This window comes from Pithys albifrons, chromosome 1, assembly GCF_047495875.1.
Source record: "Pithys albifrons albifrons isolate INPA30051 chromosome 1, PitAlb_v1, whole genome shotgun sequence".
Lineage (NCBI taxonomy): Eukaryota > Metazoa > Chordata > Aves > Passeriformes > Thamnophilidae > Pithys > Pithys albifrons.
Window position 1 is genome coordinate 47,653,935 of NC_092458.1, and position 23,461 is coordinate 47,677,395.

A 23,461-nucleotide genomic window follows, 5' to 3' on the forward strand; every position below is an offset into this window, starting at 1 on the left:
GTCAGTGTACCAGTACCAAAACTACTCCTTTTGTGTTCACTAGACTTGACTTTCCTTTCAGCATTACTTTCGTACTTTACACTCAAGATCTCAAGTTGAATGTTCTTCATTGAGTTGACACATGCCTGTTCTCTGCAGCATGGTGTTCAAAGTAATTTGGAAGTACATCTGAGAAAGGGCTTGTTGGGGGCTTTAACAGGGAAAAATGAGAAACATGGTGACACAAATTTATGAAAAATTCTCAGGATATTGCTAGTCTGAGAAGTTCTAGCAATGCTAAAATTGACTATGCTGGAGTAACTCTGATATGGATCTTCAGAGAAGTGACAGCTCTGTGCATTTCCACGTTACAAAGCCCAGCAATCTTAATTTAATGTCAAATAAAATTCTCTCTTAATGAAGCATGTTATAGCCATGGAAGAGCTAGTTGAACGTAATATGGTTTTCAGGGAAACATCCTTATTAACTGAATTTCCTGATCAAGTGCATCCTGATTTAATAAAAATGTATTGATTATTCTGATATAATAAGAAAAGATAAATTTGGAGCAGAAAAACTTTGAAGCAGATCATTGAAATTACACAACATGAAAGAGTTAGCTTTGTATGTCTTCTGGTTTCTAAATAGTAGCTTCAATTTCAGTTTCTTCTTTTTTCCCCTCACTCACAGGGTTTTGCTTTTAGGAGTTTCAGAAATATGGTGTTTATCAAAAGTCAGCCCATATTCTAAAAAAACTGAGTAGGAGGGAGGAATTAATATTTTTTCTTAAAATTATTGTTCCAATATCTTCACATTTGGGAGAAGACACTGGAATAGTATGTTTTACATCACTCAAATTTATTTTTTTTACATTTATTTTTATAGTAAGTTAGGGTAGGCTTTTGATTAAAAAAAATTAGATTTTTATGATTTGGACACTGAGTAAATTTTTGGGGGGGAGGGAAATGAACACAGGTTTCTGCTTTATTTATATTTTTTTCATTTCTAAGATGAATTTCTAATTTGTACTTGGTGCATGAAATCTCAGGATTTTGAGATAGAACAGCGTTCACGGATTATTACTTCTTTATTTGAAACACCTGGCAGCTCAGTTGAAAGATCTCAGAGATAAATATTTGCTTTAACAGCCTAGGCACAAATTGGAACAACTGAATAAAGAACCAGCAGTCTAACAAGAAGTTGCCAATACTATTGTTGCACTTTGATCATTACTGATATAATAAGCTTGCCATAAAGACCCTTGACATCAATTTCATTAATTCCCTTAAGTGTTAAAAAATACATGTAACTTAATATTACCTCAAATTTGTGCAGAGAAAACTGATAATTTGATTTCTTAGCTCTCTTGTGACTGTATTATGTTAAGATAGTGTAGACAGCACACTGTTTGATTCAGTAGTCACAAATGTACACTAAATAATTTTGCAAGAGATGGCATCATCCTGTCTAAAATCTGAATATTATTTGTCTTCAGGTCTTTTGTTTTTTAGTCTACTGAGGAGTGTACTCAACACTTTAAAGGGAAAATAAAACCACAAAAAGAATATGTAAAATATCTTAACAGTATGAAATAAAAATTGACCTAGTGTTCTGAAATATGCTTAACACCACTGCTTATTAACTTACTTTAAAATTCTTATTTAGTAACATTACTTGCATCATAACCAGAACAAACAAACAGAAACCCTTATTGCAGAATCATAGAATGGCTTGGGTTGGAAGGAGACTTTGGAAATCATCTAGTTCCAACCCATCTGCCATGGGCAGGGACACCTTCTACTAGACCAGGTTGCTGAGAGCCCCATTCAGCCTGGCCTTGAATGCTTCCAGGGATGAAGCATCCACAAAATCCCTGGGCAACTTGTTCCAGTGCCTTGCAAACCCCACAGTAAAGAATTTTTTTTTCCAATACCTAATCTAAATCTACTCTCTTTCATTTTGAACCTGTTTGCCCTTGTCCTGTCACTACAGCCCTTGTAAAAAGTCTTGCCCTACCCTGCCTGCGAGTTTCCTTCAGGTACTGGAAGGCTGCAATTAGGTAACCCTGAAGCCTTCTCTTTTCCAGGCTGAGCAATTCAACTCTCTGCCATTCCTCATAGGAGAGGGGCTCCATGCCTCTGATCAGCTTGGTGCCTCTCCTCTGGACTCATACAGGTCCATGTCCTTCCTGTGGTGGGGGCCCCAGAAATGGATGCACCACTCTAGGTGAGGTCTCACCAGAGCAGAGTAGAGGGGCAGAGTCACCACCCTCAATCTGGTGGCCACATGGCTTTTGATGCAGCCCACGACACAATTGTCTTTCTGGGCTGTGAGTGCACATTGCCAACTCATGTCCAGCCTCTCATCCAGCAGTACCCCAAAGGCCTTCTTGGCAGAGCTGCTCCCCATATGTTCATCCCCCAGCATGTATTAATATTGGGGTTTACCCCAACCCAGATGCAGCACCTTGTACTTGGTCTTTTTAAACTGCATGAGATTCCCATATGCCCACTTCTTTAGCTTTTCTATGTTTCTCCTTAGGTTGCCATCCCATTCTTCAGGTGTGTGAACCCCACCACTCAGTTTGGTGTCATCTGCAAACTTGCTGAGGGTGCCCACAATCCCTCTATGTTATTGAAGAAGATATTAAATGACACTGATCTCAATATGTACCCTTGAGGGACACTGCTCATCACTGCTGTTCATCTGATCTCTGAGCCTTTGGCATCTACTCTCTGGATGTGACCATCCAACCAGTTCCTAATCCATCTCAGTCCACCCATCAAATCCATCACTCCCAATTTGGAGAGAAGGATGCTGTGGGGGACCATATAAGACACTTTACATAAGTCCAGATAAATGACATCTTTAGGTCTTCCCTTATCCACTGATGTAGTTACTCCATCATAGAAGGCCACTACATTGGTCATACAGGATTTGCCCTTGGCAGAGCTGCACTGGCTGTCTTGAATCACCTACCTGTCATCCATGTATCTTAGCACAGCTTCTAGATGAATCTGTTCCATGATCTTCCCACGCACAGAGGTGAGACTGACAGGTTGCTAGTTTCCAGTGTCATCCCTTCTTTCCCTTTTTCACTTCACCCAAGACTTCCCCTGACTGCCATGACTTTTTGAATATTGCAGAAAGTGGCTTGGGAACAACATCAGCCAATTTCTTCAGGACAATGGGATCCATTTCCTTGGGTCTGATAGACTTGTTTACATTCAGGTTCCTCATGTGGTCATGAACCTGACCCTTGCCTAAAATGGCAGGGACTTTGCTCCCCCAGTCCCTATCCTACTGTCCATCCACTCAAGAGGTATGGGAAGAGAGGTTGCCATTAAAGACTGAGGCAAAAAACTGCCGTACCTCAGGCTTCTCCTCATCTGCTGTTACCTGTTCACCTCCTAGCAAACAAACTGCTTCCTTTTAATTTCTTGATAATCCAAAATTTCACCACCCTTCCACTGATACAATGGGTGGAAAGATTATAAGGGTACACTCATTGGAAAGTTGTTAAAAATAATAGCTGAAATAACGCTCCTGAGAATTGTTTTCCTCCACATGCGAGGAAAGGTTAATAAATCTGAAAATTAACTGGATTCAAACCATAGACTCAATTTTCTTCATGCTCACTGTAGATTAAGAAATACTGAAGAAAAGTCTAGTGATTATTCTACTATTCTTATACTGAGTTTAGCTCATAATATTAAGTGTAAAACCGTATAGAAGTGCTGTATTTTATATGCCATTTAAGTCAGTGTGAAAACACCAGCTATGAGGGCAGAAAATAGAATCTTGATATTTAGTATAATGAAATTATATGTGATGATCATTTATGTTAGATCAGAGAGTAGTATACACTTTAAAGCACTTATTGATAAAATTTTAAGTGACTACCCTTTTTATTAAGAATAGCAGACTCTGAGAGCTGGCCACTTTCCAGGGAGAAAAAAAAAGACAAAAAAAAGACTGTATTAAACTTCAAGAATGTTTTCAAGTATAATTAATGTGCAATTTATTTGCAAACATTTATATCAAGCTATTAATCTCAACCATATATAGTAAGCTCTTTTAAAGATATTGCTATCCAGGAACACAAATGTCTCTGCCTTTTTGGAATGTGTCAACTTATCTGTCTTGTGCCTTATACTGTTTTAACAAAACTCTTGACAGCCCAGCATCTTGAGTCTTCAGCCTCAAAATATTTATATTGTAGATGGAAATACACATTGTTTTAATCTGACCATAGTGCTATGCTCTGTTTAGTGAAGTTAATTTTAATAATAAAAAAAGACCTCTTTTGAAAAACCATCTGAAATCTAGACCCAGACAAGTATGTTTTTAAGGAGTAAGACTTCAATATCAGATAATTTTGTATATGATATTGATTGTCTTGTAATGAATTTTTGTGGTCAAAGGAATGTGGCCTTGGAATATATAGATCAGCAGAAACAAATTAGTTGAAAAGATACAGAGATGCTAGGAAGAAACCAGAATGGAAGTTGTGACAAATTAAGGAGCAGATTCAATTTCACATCTTTTCTGTAACATTCCCCTGAGACTGAATTCATATTAGCCAATTTCAATATTTTTCTTTCCAGTCAATGCTGCTGTTTCAAAGTTTTTTATTTAGTTTCTTAATACAAGAATCACACACATTTATAAAAATGAATATGATAGATACTGCTGTTTTATAAGAAAATAATAGCAAATATAGTTTTGGAGAACAAATATATGGAGGGACTTATAGATCTCATTTTCCATGTAAGATGAGAAAAGTGCTTGGTCCACCAGACATAGAGAGTTGATATGACAGTTTTCAAAAACAAGTACATGAGCCATTTATTATTGATTGGGAGAAAAAACTTCAGCTTCATGCCTTCATTTGTTGATACATTAATTCAGGGTTGGTACATTGAAAACAATTTATTCAGAGATCTTAAATGATATTTGGATTTCTCAAAATATACTGATATTTCAATGCCTTTGTTTCTTTCTTACATTTATTTTTGCTTTCATCTTTGTAGGATCATTTGTCATTAGTACATAATCTATTTGAAAACATTGAAATAAAGCTATTAACCTGGACCACGTTCAGTGATGTTTTCATCAAGGAACATAGCACTCTTGCTTTCTTATTTTCATTCTTTTAATGTTCTTGTACCTTAGCTGATAAAACATCATTGTGTTTAACCCATAGTTGTAGTGACAAAAAATGTTTGGTTTAGCCTTCTTAATTTTCTTTCATCTAAAAATGTTCTTTCATCTAAGTAATGATTAACAAAATTGAGGCTTCTCAGTCTAGAAAATACTTGGCTAACAGAAAATAATACAGAAGCCTAGAGTGTTCTAAGAAACATGGTACATCAGGCATTCATCTTCTCTTTCAACAGAAGATTGAGGGGGTACTGAAAGAAAGAAGTGTAAACAAAGTGAGTGAAAGCAAAGTAAGCAACCGGAGCCAGGTGTAAAGCCCCAGGTTTGGGACACACACTGCCCAAGTGGTTTACATATATTTAAGACTCTCAAGAGTTTCCTCACAAAACTTTTACAGAGTCTTTAGTTCTTTGATACCTTGAATTCACATATAAAGAAAAAGCCAGACTTTTTCCCAAGAGACTTCTTTTAATGTAGTAGAAAAATAAGCATTTTGGCAGAAGGTTTGCAGGAATAACAAATAACCCAGAATCATTTTACAGAGCACCCAAGACACACCAATACCCTCCAACTAAGTAAATACCACCCCTGGTTTAAGGAAGGAAGGAAGGAAGGAAGGAAGGAAGGAAGGAAGGAAGGAAGGAAGGAAGGAAGGAAGGAAGGAAGGAAGGAAGGAAGGAAGGAAGGAAGGAAGGAAGGAAGGAAGGAAGGAAGGAAGGAAGGAAGGAAGGAAGGAAGGAAGGAAGGAAGGAAGGAAGGAAGGAAGGAAGGAAGGAAGGAAGGAAGGAAGGAAGGAAGGAAGGAAGGAAGGAAGGAAGGAAGGAAGGAAGGAAGGAAGGAAGGAAGGAAGGAAGGAAGGAAGGAAGGAAGGAAGGAAGGAAGGAAGGAAGGAAGGAAGGAAGGAAGGAAGGAAGGAAGGAAGGAAGGAAGGAAGGAAGGAAGGAAGGAAGGAAGGAAGGAAGGAAGGAAGGAAGGAAGGAAGGAAGGAAGGAAGGAAGGAAGGAAGGAAGGAAGGAAGGAAGGAAGGAAGGAAGGAAGGAAGGAAGGAAGGAAGGAAGGAAGGAAGGAAGGAAGGAAGGAAGGAAGGAAGGAGGAAGGAAGGAAGGAAGGAAGGAAGGAAGGAAGGAAGGAAGGAAGGAAGGAAGGAAGGAAGGAAGGAAGGAAGGAAGGAAGGAAGGAAGGAAGGAAGGAAGGAAGGAAGGAAGGAAGGAAGGAAGGAAGGAAGGAAGGAAGGAAGGAAGGAAGGAAGGAAGGAAGGAAGGAAGGAAGGAAGGAAGGAAGGAAGGAAGGAAGGAAGGAAGGAAGGAAGGAAGGAAGGAAGGAAGGAAGGAAGGAAGGAAGGAAGGAAGGAAGGAAGGAAGGAAGGAAGGAAGGAAGGAAGGAAGGAAGGAAGGAAGGAAGGAAGGAAGGAAGGAAGGAAGGAAGGAAGGAAGGAAGGAAGGAAGGAAGGAAGGAAGGAAGGAAGGAAGGAAGGAAGGAAGGAAGGAAGGAAGGAAGGAAGGAAGGAAGGAAGGAAGGAAGGAAGGAAGGAAGGAAGGAGAGACTAAGAGAAGAAAAGGAGAAAATAATTGAGTTGTATAGGTAGCAAGAGAGGTGACATGACAGCAGGTCCCAGAAGAGAAGGCAGGAATAGAGCCCCTTTGTGCCTGTATTTATTTGGTATGGCTACTGTGGCTACCCCTCCCAGGTGGGGCACCAGGGCAGTGACCACTCTGGGCCCTCTGGGCCACAGTGAGGGTGGTGCAGCCAGTCAGAGGCTCCAGGGTTGTGGTGTGGGTGAGATACCAGGCTGGCCATTTGATTGAAAGCGGCCCATGGTTCCCAATGCCATGTGACTTCCATGTGGCCGTCAGTGTGCAGGTCACATGCCTCTCAATAGTGGAGTCCTGGCCCTCTCCCCTGACACACACAGGAATTGGTTGATTCAACCCACTTAATAATTTGACGAGATACAAATCCAGTCTCTCACATCAGGTTTGAATCAAAAGGAGGAAAGTAAACCTTCGTATGCAGTGAGTAATAGGCTGAGTACATTGCAGGTGCATCAAATTCACATGAGTTAAAAGGAAGATTGTAATACTTAATGGAAGATAAAGTCCCTGAGAATTACATATTGTATGGAAAAGACATCCACCTCACAATGTCCCTGATCTGAAAGTCAGACACTGGGTGAATATTAAGGGGAATTACTATATATTTGAAAATATTATTATTTGCTCTCTAGATATGGACATATGGCTACAATTAGAGGCATAGTTTATCTAGGCTAGATGAGTCTCTCTATTCACTTCTTTTAATAAGTGTATCTACTGTATGTTTCGCCATCAACCATGTAAAAGAGTTTTAGACCACCAGCTGAGATACTGTAACATATTGCCTTTCTTTGAACCTGGATACACTCACCTCACAATTGACATCTAAAATCAGAAGCAGGACACAACTGTCCACAGGTGCAAGCTATTTGTATTTTAGATGTCACAGAAAAACATCTGCAAAAGGCTGGCAGATTGACAAAGGACATTCATATGTTCTTCAGCAGCCAGTGAAGTCCAGGTGAAATAGCTGAAAGTTCTTAAAAGTAATCTACCTTCCCACATTTAGGCAACTGCAATACAGTTTCCTTATGTTTGCATATATGTGTCTGTGGGGAGATACATGCTCTGATTCCAGAAACTAACTTCACCTGCTTCCTGGCCTTCAGCTGCTTCTCTGAAAATTATTTTCTCTCTCAGATAGATGTTCTTTGAGATCTAGAAATTTGCCACACAATACAGGTACGCAGTCAAATACAGTCAAAACCTGCTGTGATAGTGGAATATAGGGATCAGCATGTAGATGTAATACTCAATGGCCTAAACATAAACATTGAGAGTTTGATTGACTTTGGATGCCCTGGTATATCTGAGATATCTACAGAGGTCTGGCAGATATGGCACAAAATCTGCATGAGCACTGCATTCTTCTGCCCTGACACCAGTGAGGAGATCACAGAATCGTTCAGGTGGGAGTAGATCTCAGGAGGTTAGTAGTCCAGGCTCCTTCTCAAAAATGGTCAGCTGCGAGGTTAACCTGTGTTGCTTAGTTCAGTGGCATCTTGAAAACCTACAGGGTGATTTATAACATCTCAAAACCTTAGATTTGTACATAGAGGCAGGTGAATCAAACACTTAACATTTAAAACTTGCAGCCTTCTTTGGAAATGTAATATTCTTTCAGCTGTATGCACTGAGCATCTGTTTCTGTGAGTACTGATTATAGTTTTTAAGCCAATTGTAAAGATAGTTACATTTTCTGCATTATTAGTCCTATTAGTCCTTTATTTTGTCAATAATACAGCAAAACAACAAATTCAAAACTTGCACAAGCAAGTGTTTACATATGGTTGATGTTTTGTTTTGTAGTTGGGGGCTGTTTTGATTTAGTTTTAGAAATAAAGCTTGTTCCTGCAAGGAGATGCTTTCTGGGTCCTTTTAGTGTTACTTTGGAAACCATTAAAAATAAGTCAGCTTACAAGAGAGCATTTAATTTTCTTCAATACCTTTGGTAAGAGACTAGTAAGATTTTATTCTTAAGGGCTGGTGAAACAGTGATCTTAAAACCTTTTAAAAATCATGTAACTATTTACTTTTTAGTCCCTGTTTAAGAAAAAAAAAAGTAGCCCTGCAAACCCATGTGTTCTGCAATGAAGTGATATACTTACAACATCCATTTGTGATATTCTCTCATTGCATGGTATTGCTTTTCTAGGAATTTCTAGCATTTTTTTATTCACCTTCATGTCATTCACAGATATTGGCTGACCTGGAAAACCATGCACTTTTTAAGGATGACCTAGAATGCCAGAAGCTTATTCTGGAAGCCATGAAATATCATCTTTTACCAGAGAGAAGAACTCTCATGCAAAGTCCAAGAACTAAGCCTAGAAAATCTACAGTTGGGACACTTTATGCTGTTGGAGGAATCGATAACAATAAAGGTATGAAAGTATATTTGTCAGTTATAAAAGTTACATTTTACATTTTCTCTATCAGAAAATGAGGAAATAACTTTCTGTTCCAAGATCGGAGGTGTCTGAATCAGTCAAGAAATGCTGCTAAGTCTTTTGGTCTAATGAAAATCTACTGATATGAAAGGAAAACCATAAATACTGTTAGAGAAAAGAAACTGAATTTAAAGTTCATTCTTGTTCAAAATTATTATAAATTTCAGAACAAAATTTAACAAAAAATCCTCTAGCATGATCTTAATTTATCTCAGTTTAGATTTCTAGTAATTGTTTCCTTTACGAGTTAAGTCAAATACTTCTTTTTTTCAGCTTTTTTAACCAATCAAAAAAGGCAGTTTGATATATAGTGTATTCCATCCTTAAGAAGTTGTCTAAAATATTATGGATGATTCATGATCTTCCAATGCAGCATTTTTTTATGTTTTCTAAAGAAAAAACTATATAGCTTGAACTAGGTTATTGCTATGTCAACAGAAGGTGAAATTATCCACATTTTTTCTGTAAAGTATAAAGCAGTGGAGATTTTATTAAAAGTATTTTGTTGTTACTTATTGGGAATAAGAATTGCAATGATTTGCTTTCATTTCTGGTAAGAAGTCAAATCCACTGATTTCTTGAATGGAATTAAGTAAAATATTTTAACTAAAAGCTAGCTTTTCTTAAATTTTAATGTCCACACTTAAACTGAAGTTTGTGCCTTCAGTAACACTAGATCTATTGTAAAATAAACTGTAGTTTTAAAAAGTATAATATAAAATTATATCTTCAAGGTTTCACAACTAGGTGTGTCTAGGTATAGTTATTGAAATTGTTTCACTAAAGAGCTGTGGCAATATCATCTGCAAAATTGCATGGCATGTTTTTCCATTGAAGTTACACAAATGAGAAGGATGTATGACATTTGTACCTACGTGAAAAATAAATCGAGAGAAGTGTGACAAGCAGGTCGAGGAATATTCATGCTAATGACATGAAGCTGAGTTGGGGAGGTTTAGGTTAGATACCAGGAAAAGGTTTTTCACGGAGGGTGGTTGAGCACTGGAACAGGATTCCCAGGGAAGTGGTTACAGCACCAAGCCTGATAGAGTTTAAGAAGCATTTGGACAATTCTCTCAGGCACACGGTGTGACTCCTGGGATCATCCTGTGCATGGCCAGAAGTTGAACTCGATGATTCTGATGGGTACTTTCCAACTCAGCATATTCTATGGTTCTGTAATTCTGTGATCTTTTAAGGTCACTTCAAACCAAAGCTGTTCTATAATTCTGTGATATAAGAAAATGTTGATGAAAGAGCCAATGCATATATATTCTTATTATAGCTGCAGAATATTTTTGTCCTTTTTGCATTTATAAACATTTGTGTAGCTAAATGTTAAGCATGGATATGCACAGAACATTGTCTTTGGATCATAAAATACCTGAAATACAAATATCCTTGTACTTAGGATAAATTATAACGAACACAATTTTTCATTGTAGGTAGGAAATGACCATTAACCCAATTTGGGTGCAGCAGTATTTATTTTGGTTTACTATAAATATCTCTTCCTCAATCAAAATGTAGAAATATTCAGGAAGAGAACACAGAGTGCAGCACCATTGCAGCATCAACAGGCAGCCTATTTTGCAGATTCAGGTCAGGCAGAAGCAGTTTATAGCAGCAGAAGAAAACACAGAGCAACAGAGGTTCAGCCGTCTGTTGATGAAAACTCTGACTGAAGAGTATCAGGATTTTTATATATTTACAGCAGATAAAAGCTGCTTTGAGAGGGGGCCTAGTATGGCAGAGCCACATCTGTGCAGTAGGAGCCTTTGTTACAGCTGATGTATTCCCAGTAACTCAGGTTCTGCAGCTGTGCAGTCTCAGTTTGCATCTGTTCAGCTCATCCTTCTTGTGATCCTTGATTAGCTTTTATACCCAGTGAATCTTGTTTCCACATGTCAGTTCAGGGGACCTGAGAGCTGTTTGCCTGTTCTGAAGAGTCACTGAGTTCATAAAACAAACCTGAATATTTGATGATGCTGATACTGTAATCTCTCCTCATAATTAATAATTTATTTTTCCCCCCACAACTTTCTTCACTGAAATGCTGACATGGATGGTTGCAATTCACAATGATGTATTTTTAATGCTTCCTGATGTTTGCTACCAAATATGAAACACTTGCATATAAGAACTGGATAAGCTGATGTTAAATGTGTGGGTTTTATTAATCTTGTGACTACATATGAAACCTGTTGCAAAAACTGCCCTGATGGTAAACAGATGAGCTGTATCATTAGTCCATATCAAACAATATTAAAAGTCCTTTCATTATTGTATAGATATTTTTTAGAGAGAGTTTTGATATTACCACTGATGTATTAAAAAATTTGAAACTTTTGAAATGTGAAATCAGGTGGTCTCCCATCGTTCTTCCTTATGGACCTATGTTGCATATTTTTTCCTTTTTTATGATGTATTTATTTATCATTTGCAATAATTTTTTTCCTCTACAAATATGATTTTGCCAATTTGGTTTATTACCTTCATATATTATTATTTCACAGGAATGTCGTCTAGCATAGCTACATGAAGTTACGCTTTTGGTGAACTTTGAAGATGTCCTTGTTTTTCTGGACTTTTTTGATTTCGGAGTTTGGTTTGGTCTGGTTTTGTTTCTAGCATGACATTTCTCACAGCAAACTTCATTTTAACCTTATTTATTTGAATTTTATATTTTTCATTGTCGTATAGGCATATTTTTAAAATACTGAAATAAATATTGGAAAACCTGTTGAAAATACTGTAAAGAAAGGCAAAAATAGGGAAAGATAATGTTTTTCCTCTTAGGTAATTCTTGGGTTTTGAGATATGTATCTGAGATATCTGTAACTTGAAAAGCTATCTGCCTCTTTCCTATTAGTTCAGTGAGAATTTGTAGGGGGGAGAAAAAAAAAAGAAGAATGTAAGAAAGTGAAATCCATCAAGGTTGTTCTATGGCATTTTGCAAGTTGTAGAAATTACTACGAACCACTTGTCTTCACATAATAAAACATTTGACAGCATTCGTTTTCTATCCATTTGATGCACGTAACTGTCTTAAGTAAACGTCTCCATTGCATTTTCATTCAAAAAATACAATATACATTAACTGACTTTAATTTTTAGAATGTGAGTACTTATAGTCTTGTATTTGTATAATACGCAAGCATTAAAATCTACTTAAGACGATAGAGCATTTTCCTTTAAAAGAAAAAAAAACTAACAACAATATATTTATTGCTTTCTCTTTCTCCCTGGTGTGCTTTTTGAAAAGTTTTATATAAATATGCATACTTTGTAAGTATACATATACACATATATTTGTGTATACATGTGTGTGTGTGTGTGTGTGTGTGTGCATAATCGTACCTATAAGTAATATAAATCATTGAGGTCTTCTCTTAAAAGGTTGAGGCCATAGCATAGTTAAATACCTCAACCTCTCTGTTCTACTTAACTCTTTCCTTAATCCAGCATGCAAATGAATTTATAGCTGGGGCTTCCTGCATTTAATGATAGATAGTGCTCACATTATACTGTTGCTCATATTTTATTTTTATTGCTATTAAGAAATTGGTGTCTTTTCTTATTCCTGTTCTGATATTAGAATGCAAGTAAATAGTCGAATGCTTAAAAACTTCTAAGGAAAAATGGAACAGCCCCTGGATCCAGCTGCCCCGGCCCGGAACCCTCCTGCCCAGCTGCTGTAGTGCAGCCATCATGGTGCTCCTGGGAACCCAGAGTCTCTGCTCAGTCTGAAAGATGCTTTTACCATTTTCCCGTTGGCAGGTTCAACCAGTAGTGAAATTGTGTGTGCCAGAGACAGTCACAGACAGACATAGATACACAGAGGACACAGACAGGCTGGTCAAACAGATGGTCACAGAAAAAGTGCTGCTATCAGCAGCCACCACATTTGGGACTCACACCAGACAAAGCACAGATATCCATGTTCCCTCCTCCTTTTGGGCTCGCTGAGGCAGAAGCTTATACACCACAGTTCCCAGGTTCACAAGCACATGCGCATTCATGGATCCCCTGAGTACCAGCATGGCCCTGCTGCCCTCCTCACTCATGCTCATCTCCCTAGGTAGCTGGTTTTCATGATGAAGCCACAGTGGCTGGAGGTTAAAGACCTCTTTGGTTCCAGTAACTGGCACCACAGTCCAGGGACATCTACAGCCCTGGTATGACTCCAGGAGCAGACCCTTTCAAGCAGGAATGCAAACACGCTGTCACGTGAAAGAGAGTGGGGCAGAAATGCAAAGATTTCTTACCTCACTCTTGTATTAATGTAAAGTTAATAGCTATAAGTGTCCTCAGAACAATCAAAGCTTTATGAACCCAACACTGCCTGTCAAACACTGGACAGAACACAGGCTGGAAAGATTTTTGACCTTTCTGTGAGGACCACACTCAAGCTAGAGAGAACTTAATAGCTATAAGTGCCTCCAGAAAATCAGAGCCTTATGGTCCCAACACTGCCTGTCGAACACTGGACAGCATACAAGTTGGAAGTGTCTCTGACTGCTGCTATGAGACCACACTTAATAGCAAGAAAAGAACTTTCTCCACAATAGCTCCCGAAATAATGTTTATTAATACAAGTGTGTGACAATGACTATAGGGGTTGCTTAGTTGGTGATGACATTTAGCTGCAAGATTATATTTAATTGATGACCAAAAAACACAAAAGAAACTGGCACAAAACACATTCTACAGGCAACTTCAGCAGTTGCTGAACCCAAACCCCAACCCTAACCCTAACCCTAACGCTAACTCTAACCCTAATCCACGACAAACTTAACTAACAGAGGATGCCAACCAGAAACAAAACAGCTCAACAGCACATTTAAACACAGTGACCCAAAGCAAAAGCAACAGGAAGAATATAGCCACTTCCCACTAACATGTACACACCTGGTGAGTTATAGCAAATTAAAATTAGTAAGGCATAAAAAAATAGAGTAAGAATTTGGTTGCTTACCCCTGCAATGTTTGATGAGGTGGGGGAGGAGACAGGATAGCTCATAGGTTGCCCTCCCAGAGGTGGTAGAAGATTTTCTTCCCAGTGTTTGCTCCTGCCCAATCTCTTTTTGTTGGCAAATCTCTTTTTTTTGTTGGCAAATCTCTCTTTTCCCTTCAGTAAGGTTGAGTCATTATAGTCAATATTTTAGGGGTGCGTCTCTGAAGGGTGCCACAGGGTGCAGGGAAGAAAGGCCATGTCATTTCCGTAACACTCCATTCCTCGGTAACCCCATCAATAAACACTTTCAGGGAGATACTGGAGTCTCTTTGTCCCCTGACAATGATTCTTGCAAGCAACCCTCCAAGGGGTTGAGACATTTCCCTCAACTCATATCAGGGCTATCATCCCACATTATCGTTACTTATGGCATAAGTCGATGTTCACAAAAGAACGGACAAGTCAGAAATTGATGGTCCCTCTTGCAATCCTACTCTTTTTATTGATAACATCACATATCTGTCATCACCAATCCTCTCTGTATGTGTTTCTTCTGCCTTTATAATGGTTTTTTTCACTTGTGTTCTCCATGAGGACATTAGTTATGTTAAAGAATCAAGTAGTCATGGCCATAAAATACCTCAGGACAATAAGCCAAAATAAATTGTGACTCTAACATTCCATGCAGCTATATGCATACTGTTTATTAAGATACTTACAGTTTTTCTCTGAAATCTTCTCTGGTCTAAGTAACAGTTCTGACTCAGCCAAACAACTCCAGTGTTTTCAAATATCTAAAGTGAGTAATTTTACTGAGATAGATGGTTGTGACGTGAAGGAGCAACTAAGGGTACTGAGGTTGTTTAGGCTGCAGAAATGGAGACTCAGGAGAGACCTTATCACTCTCTACAACTCCCTGAAAAGAGGTTGTAGCAAAGTGGAGATCAATCTCTTTTCCCAAGTAACAAGCACTAGGATGAGAACAAAGGACCACAAATTGCATCAGGGCAAGTTTAGGTTGGATATCAGGAAAAATTTCTTCACTGAAAGAGTTGTCAAGCATTGAAACAGGCTGCCCAGGGAAGTGGTTGTGTTCCCATCCCTGGAGTTATCTAAAAGACATGTAGGTGTGGCACAGAGAGACATGGTGTACTGGTGGACTCATCACTGCTTGGTTAAAGGCTGGACTCAATCATAAAGGTCTTTTTCAACAAAGATGATTTTATGGTTATGTGTTTTCTCAGTTCCATGTAATACATTTCCATATTCTTTCTTATAGTTTCTGGAGTACATTTTTTCCAAAACATCTACACATTTAAGAGGATTGAACATAAAAATGTGTATTGGTATAATCCAGTGTTTTCCCAGATATTCTCTAGCTAGCAATGGTAAACAATTACAGCATCATTTATCTTAATTGTAAAATGAACTTATAAACAAGTAACATTCCACTGGCTTTAGGTCAGCACTGGGTACCAGTGACCAACTCTGTTTTCCTTTTAAACACTTTCTGGAAGACTAAACAGGAAAAGAATAATGAAATATATATAAACAGGAACAACAACAGAGAGAAGCACTCTCATTGGAACCATTAAGATAGCAGAGTAATAAGGTTGTCATCATGGTGGAGTTTTTTGAGAAAATTAGAATGCCAAAGTAGGATGTAGGCAGGCTATGCAGGATGGATAACTGAATTTTTCAGTTTCTGTATTGCAGATATGCATTGAAATTTGCATTTTCTTTTAGATTTCTTAAATGGAACAGAGTTTAATTTAACAACTTAAAAATAAAAAAAAAATGAAAAAACAGGCTTTGGGAGACTTACCTACTGCAAAAATCCATGTTTTCAGTCATTGTAATATAGTGCAAGAGTTCATTATTGAATATGAGTTTGATAAACTGCAAAGACAGTGTGATTTATAGTTTGATTCACACAATGATACACTGAAGCCAAAGTGAACTGTGTCAAGAAATACATATTATATTTAGCTAGCAACAAAACATTCTGGAGGGAGAAACCATAATTAATGAAATAAGATGAAGTAACCTACTGAATTTCAACATGGGGAACTACAAAGTCCTGCACCTCCAGAGCAAGAACCCCTGCAAGCTGAGAACCCCCCAGCTGGAAAGTAGTTTGGCAGAAAACAATTTGTTATCATTTTGCCCCTATACCAAACAACTGCATAACCATTGTTCAGATATATGGAAATGCCAGAATTGCACATGCAGATTTGATCCCTAGTAGCAGTCCTAGGGAGCAGAGGAAGCTGTATAGAGCAGCCAACCTCTCCGTCCCACTGTCTGCTACATGGTAGACCTTGCATGGGGATTTTAAAGCATCTTCTGCTCTTGAAGAGGGTGACATGAGGGGATTATTTTCCCCTCTTTTCATTTGCTTTTGGTTTCTCTTGAAGGCACTGAGAAAGATTTGCCTCCACACTGTAGAGGCGTTCCAGTAGATTTCCCCCATGGTGGCAGCATGGAAAATCACTTTCCATACCTGCCTATTAAGACAATGTAGTGCATCTCTTTGAAGACTGGGGATGCATCAAGAATAAGGAAAGTCTTTTCCTATGTAGGTATCTGAAAAAATACCATTATTTGAAGAGGCATTTCATGATACTTGGCCTGTTCTGCTGATGAAAGGATATAAAGGACAGATATTCATATACTCTAGGAACTACTGACTTAAAATCTGCTGTTGAAGAGTCAAGATAATGATCAAAATTGTCCTTTCTGGCTTCAAACACAACACCCAAGACCCACAGCTTGTGGACACTGGAGATATCGGATCACAGCATGTTCTCTGTGCAAGGCTCTTAAAATAATTCTTTACAAGATTTTCTTTCTTCAGCTTCTCATTTTTATTCCAATTCAGGTTTAAATACCACTCTGTTCCTTCTCTTTTCAGTCAATAAATGACTTACATTTTCCCCACTTTGCTCGGATATCACTGGAAATACTGGTGAGTCCTTTAATACCATCTCAGATAGATGATAAAGGGACTGGAGCATCTCTTCTATGAAAAAAGGCTGAGAGATCTGGGACTGTTCTGCCCAGAAAAAAAGAAAATGAACCAGATGACCTCCAGAGGTCCCTTCAACCTCAACCATTCTGTGATTCTGTAACATGTTAGTATAATTCCAGAGTAAAAGTAGAACTTGGTTCATTAGTTCAACAGAAGAATATGAAATACACCAGCTAATCACTAATGACATAATTAAATCTATAAATCACACTAAAATTCTCTCTTAGTCCAGTTCTTATGAGTATTAACATGAGTATTTCCTTTTTTTCACTGCTGTGATTTTCAATATGTTCCAGAACATTCAGTCTCACAGGCCAATTAGCAGTTGAAGTACTTTGATTTAGCAGTGCATTTCTGAATAGAAAAAAAAAAAGATTTTAACACCATCTGGTAGTTTTTCAGTATTTATTTGACGTCATTTAATTTCTGGCATTTTTTTCAGTGTAGTTATCTTCTGAAGCTGCTGATTCAGTTATGATTTGAAATAAAGTGAAGATCTCGAACTGATCTATTCTGAAGCCTCCATAATTTAAAATAGAAAAGAGCCAAAGTTATGACATAAGATAAATTTCACCTTGGTAATCTGATATTCACTACTGTTGGTATAAACTATGGGGTCGAGCAGACAGCACAAGAGGCTGCTGCATCATGACTGTATTTGGGGGAATACTCTCCCAAGAACACCCCTCTGTTCCTCCTCATTGCTTCTCTGCTACTTACTCTATCTATGGTCTGACATTTCCAGTGCAGATGTTTTGTCAGTGATTAAAGTGCACAGAAAAAAAAAAAAAAGAAAAGAAAACTTTGTATGTAATTCGGAGAAGAGACATGCCTGGCAGATGCATGATTTAGAGGACTTCTATACTATCAGAAATCTTATGTTTTTCTATACGCTAGCCAATATATGTTCCCTGATCACCAAAGTTTCATTAGTGGCTGTTACTACTGGGATTGCTTGTAGAATAAACCAAATAGTTTCATCCAGCACAAATTCTGAATCATGTTCTGGAGGAACAACCATCCTCACTAGCCAGTGTAGCTAAGCCTTAAAAATTGGTGGCACCTTTTAGTGCAGTTCTCCAGCTGTGTTTTGCACTTTCAGTCACCTCATTAATCTCCATTCCAAATTCTAGGAAATGCTCAAAAGTCTGTGTTTTCAAGCACAAGAGCATCCAAGTAATCTTCAACAGATTGCTTTCACCTTATTTTTAGTACTCTGAATTGGAAAACAAAATAAACACAATTATTTCTTTGGACTACAGGTGGCACCATAGAGAACCCAATGGATACTGGGCATTATCTGGTTCCTGTCTGTGCAAGTTAGGGATAGCATGCTTTACAACAGATTTACCTCAGAGGGAAGTAATTGCAGCAAAACAGAATCTCCCGGGAACTGAGCTATCAGCTAAGCAGTGTGAATGAGCATCTGTATAGCAATAATGAAAAATAATAAAAGAAAGCTAAGATAATGGGAAATTGGGGCTGTTGCAGAACCAAACTGCTCGGTTCACTGTGTTTAAACCAAATAATGATCAAATCAGCTTATTGATTTGGTTACAATACCTAATGAACTGCCAATCAGATGAACTAGGTGTTTAGAATGAATGTCAATCATGTAGTAGATAAACTGCAATACTAGACACTTACAAAATATGAATTAATCTCTTTACATTTCTCAGCATTCTTCTTGAGCAAATCCCCTGAAATTCTAGTCACAGACACACACAGACACACACACAGACACACACAGACACAGACACACACACACACACACACACACACACACACACACACACACACAAATGCACCCCCTCTCTCACAGTTTGTGCAGGTCACCATCACCCCCTCCAGAGTGGTGGGAGCTCCACTAGGTGCACACTCCTGCAGAATATGAAGTTCCCCTCACATTTGCTTTTGTCCACTTATAGGACTGTTTTTCCTTACTGTTATCACATTATTTGCACAAATTCCAGTGGGAACAGAATTGTTTTTAAAGAAGAGACATGTTTTGTTGCTGAGCAAAGGTAGACTAGCATAGTGCATAATATAAATCATTAATAAAAGTAACTTTTGTAAGTTATAGATAAGATAAAAGCATAAAAGAAACCATGAATGTTTTATATAGTAAACCATAACGCTATGTTACAAAACAAACCACCCAACATTAAAGATATTGCCTAAAATCACTGTTGAAAAGCTGTCATTTCTAATACTCCTGAAAATATAAACATTAGAGGAAAAAACTTGTATTGGTTTTAGAGAATTCTGATCATATAGAGTAATTGAATATTCCCAAAGGTTTTTTGATTTTATATTTTTTATCACTTTATGGCTAATCCTTATAACATTTTAATATTTTTTTTCATTCAAAAAAGTGTAGGATTCTTTTTTGTGTGCACATTATAGATTTTTGGTGAGTTTAAAGGAATTTCTTGCAATCTGACTACAGGGCAGTGAACTGCTGCCCTGTGCTACTGTTTTCTCTATAGCTGGTTCTTAAAGATTCTCCTTGGTATCTACATTAGTAATCTGCTTAGTTCACATTCGTTCCACTTGAGTAACCATCTTTTCAGTTCAAAATGTAATGTTGCAGTTCACTAGATCAAGGTCATCACTTTGCACCTACTCACAGCAGCATCTCTAAATCTTGAAGAAAGTGATCAGAGCATCCATCAGCAACAGCTTTAGCAATAGCAAAATCAGCAGAAAGTCTTACCAGGGCAAAAAATGTAGAATTTTTTTGATGAAAAATGTAGAATTCCTTCTCTTTGTTAGGGTTTAAACACTGAACCATTCTAACAATAAGGAAAAGAAAGGTACCTTTATGGTGCAAATATCTACATTGAGTAAAAAGGTGAGGCTGGGGGCCATGGGGAGGTGTTTAGGACTGGCATCTGCTTATGAAGTGATTTTTGCTTTTTTTAATACAAAAATTCCTGCATTTATATCTACTTAAAATAAATACATTGCATTCATATTTTCAGACAATCTTCATTACCTCATGTAGCCTACATCAGCTTGTTCAAAAATACTTAATAACATCCTTGAAGGACAGGTTGTAAATATATCTGCATTTGACTTAAAATATTTGGTTGCAAACAATATTGCTATACGTTTATTCTTTTTCATGCAATGACCTTGTTATTCGACTGGTCTGCAACCATCAACTATGCAAAAAATATGGGAATGAGAATCAGTTTCGTAGAAAATTTTTGATTTACAAGTTATTAGCAAGGAAATGAAATATGCTTAATTTTAGAAAAAGATGAAGTATAATAGAAGATAACTAGAATAACACTTGAAAGTTTTCACCAAAAAAAATCACACATTTGTAAGCTTACAAATGACAACTAAAAGAAAAAAAAAGAAATTTTTATTGTCCAATGATGTACTGTTCTGTAGATAAAGGTAAAATTATGAGATCTAATACTCTTTCTTTTATGAGAAACATGGGATGGTAGGATCACGTTCACCCCTGCTGGATACACAGAGGAGTTGTCAGCAATAGTTGGACATTCATGCAAAACTACTCTGATGATCTACCATATTTAATTTCTAAAGTTTTCTTTCTCTGTAGGTATCTCAATACTTCATAAACCTTGATTATTCAGGGGTTTTAATGCCCAGGCCCATGCACAATACATAGAACTAGTCTCATCCAGTACCCTGCTGGATCATAAGTAGAATCTAAGTTAGGGAAACAAAGAAAAAAAAGTAAAGCAAAAGTTGCAATGTATCCAGAAGATCAAGAAACATCCTTATCTTCTTGTCAGAAATCATTTTTCCTGCCACAGTCATGGCATAGGTTTGCAATTTACTATTCAGTTGTGTTTATCATACAAGTAGCTATTAAATGAATTCTGTACCACTTCTCTATGTCTTTTTCATATATTCTGTCTTCAGTGCTTCATACTGAAATGTCAATGTGTTTTAGAGCTCTGTCCGTCTGAAAAATAGGGGTTTGTGCATGTGCGTTTGTATAGAGGACTTTCCTGGGTGTGTAGTGCTTTTATTGTAAAATCCTCAATATTAGGTGTATTTGTTTTTCTTTAATCTTTTTACAGTTTCATATCCAGTATCTTAAAGACAGTCTGAGAGATCATGCACTCTGTTTTTACTATTAGACAACTCAAAAAACAGCAGTAATACAGAAGTAAATGAAACTATAATAGAATACATTTTAAAATCTAATTTCATGTCATTTTTAATATAGTTAGCAGTATTTTTATTTAGGTTTTTGTGTGGTTTACTTATACTGTAACATTCCATGTTTTGTTTTATAGGGAAATATGTCTATCTCTGCATAATCAGCACATATGCTGCAACTAAAAATGAATAGTGAATTTTTGCTTTATGTATTTTCTTCATATCTTCACATTAAACCTGTATCTCCAATTTCCCTAGGAAAATATACCATATTCTCTTTTCAACTGCTTCCTTCCATCCTTGTGGTCCTAGGAAATTGGATTTCCTGGTGTTCTGATACATATAATCAGAACTGCTCTGGTTTGTTCATGGGGGTTAGAAAAAAGTGTTTGTTTACAAATTTCTAATATTGCTAAGACATCCTATCACAGCCTCTATAGACCAGGGTGGGCAGTATTAACCAGCACTGCTCATTTCTTTGTGTCTGCACAGTTTGGAAGTTGCTTCAGTTAGGAGTTGGCTCTGCTGACTCCCATCTACTAGTAATGGCAGAGAGGAGAGAACTTTCTTACCTCAGCTGACATGTGATGTAAACAATTTTTGCTTGTCACTAGAATAAGCATCTGACTGAGTGACTGTTCCTTCAATGCGTCACCATGTGGTGGTTTAAAAACTCTAGATACTGACCTCACCTTACAAGTGATGAAAATGAATGGGAATAGGGTTCTGACCCTCTCTCTGCTATTTGCATACATCCAGGGATACTCTATAGTCCCTCCAGATCTGGTAGTGAAGAGTGATTAATTATCCTGCAATGTAATTATTGATTATATATGCACTTTTTCAGAGTTAATGAAATAATATGAGACCTGTGACACAGACAACTAGAATTATGTTTGTATATCAGGGTATGAATGTTTAAAAAGTGTGAAGGTGCTTAAGCTTAGAAAGCCTGCTGAAATCCCTTTCAGTACTGCAGGATGGAAGAAATCAAACATGCTGCAATCTCATCCAGTCTGCCAGTGTGGAGTGGAGCCTGAAGTGAATGCTGCATACAAATGTTTCTTCCGTTTTTATTTTCTTACTTCCACTAGAACCTAGTAAGGGGCACATATGTATGAAGTATAAACATTCAGGATCAGGGGGCAAGCTGGGGCCATGCTATTTGGCAGAGTGACTTTGGATGTAGACGCAAGGGCAATGCAAGCAATCATTTAGGAATTGTAGGATAAATGTTTTCCCTAAACTCTCCCTGCTCCAGAATATTGTAAATTCCTTTGCGAAATAAATAAAAAAGATACAAGAGTTATGTTTTTTGAATGGGTCCTGTAAGTTCAATTCTTCATAGAAATGGTTGGATTCAAACATTTCCTGCTCAAAAGCAAACAAAAGAAAGATATGTTAAGATAAGGCTAAGAACAGTCTTATATGTGTCTTACTGTGTTCCTTGCAGCATCCTGTTTTTACGTCAGTACAAAACTCCTTATTACCTCCTTAAATTATGTATTAGACTTTACATTAAAATGTGTTCCCTTCATGGACTAGCTACAATCTTCCCTCTCAAACCTGTGTCTCTAAATCTCTTACATATTATCCCATATCATCCCACATATTTTGTCCCTCACTTACTTCCTTGCCTACATTTCTTTGCATGTTTCTCTCCTCTGACTTCTACTTCTTCCTCCAAAGTATTCTACAAAATTACAAGTAATGTATGAGTAGAGTGAAGTGGTGCTGTTATTTTAGAGTGTAGATAGAGAACTTCCAAAGTGAAATAATTGTCTACCAAGTTTCTTTTTTTCTTTTTTTTTTCCAACCAAAACTCTGGTACAATTTCAAAGGCTGTTGTTGTAGGTAAATTGTGTAGGACACTGTATGTAAAGAAAAAGGTATTTCTTGCCTCCTAAAACTTCTATTTTCACAGTATTTTTTATTGAAAGCTATTTTAAGATGTCAACACTGTTTTATCTAAATTTTCATAGAACAAATGTAATAGAAAAATTGTCTGCAGTCAATTCCCTTGTCTTGAATTACCATAGCCTGCATTACCAAAACCCGTATGATCTCTCCCCTTTCACTCTTCTATATGAAGGTACTAACAAATTACATAAGAATGAGAATATGGTTCGTCTAAATTTTCGTG

General features: G+C 37.3%; 1 protein-coding gene across 1 annotated transcript in view; it reads left to right on the plus strand.

Moving 5' to 3' along the window:
• Positions 1-23,461, plus strand: part of KLHL1 (kelch like family member 1) — a 229,987-nt gene that overhangs the window by 158,028 nt on the left and 48,498 nt on the right. Inside the window, exon 6 of the mRNA XM_071570584.1 lies at positions 8,932-9,118. Coding sequence (XP_071426685.1) covers positions 8,932-9,118 — 187 coding nt within the window. The remainder of the gene's footprint in view (positions 1-8,931; positions 9,119-23,461) is intronic.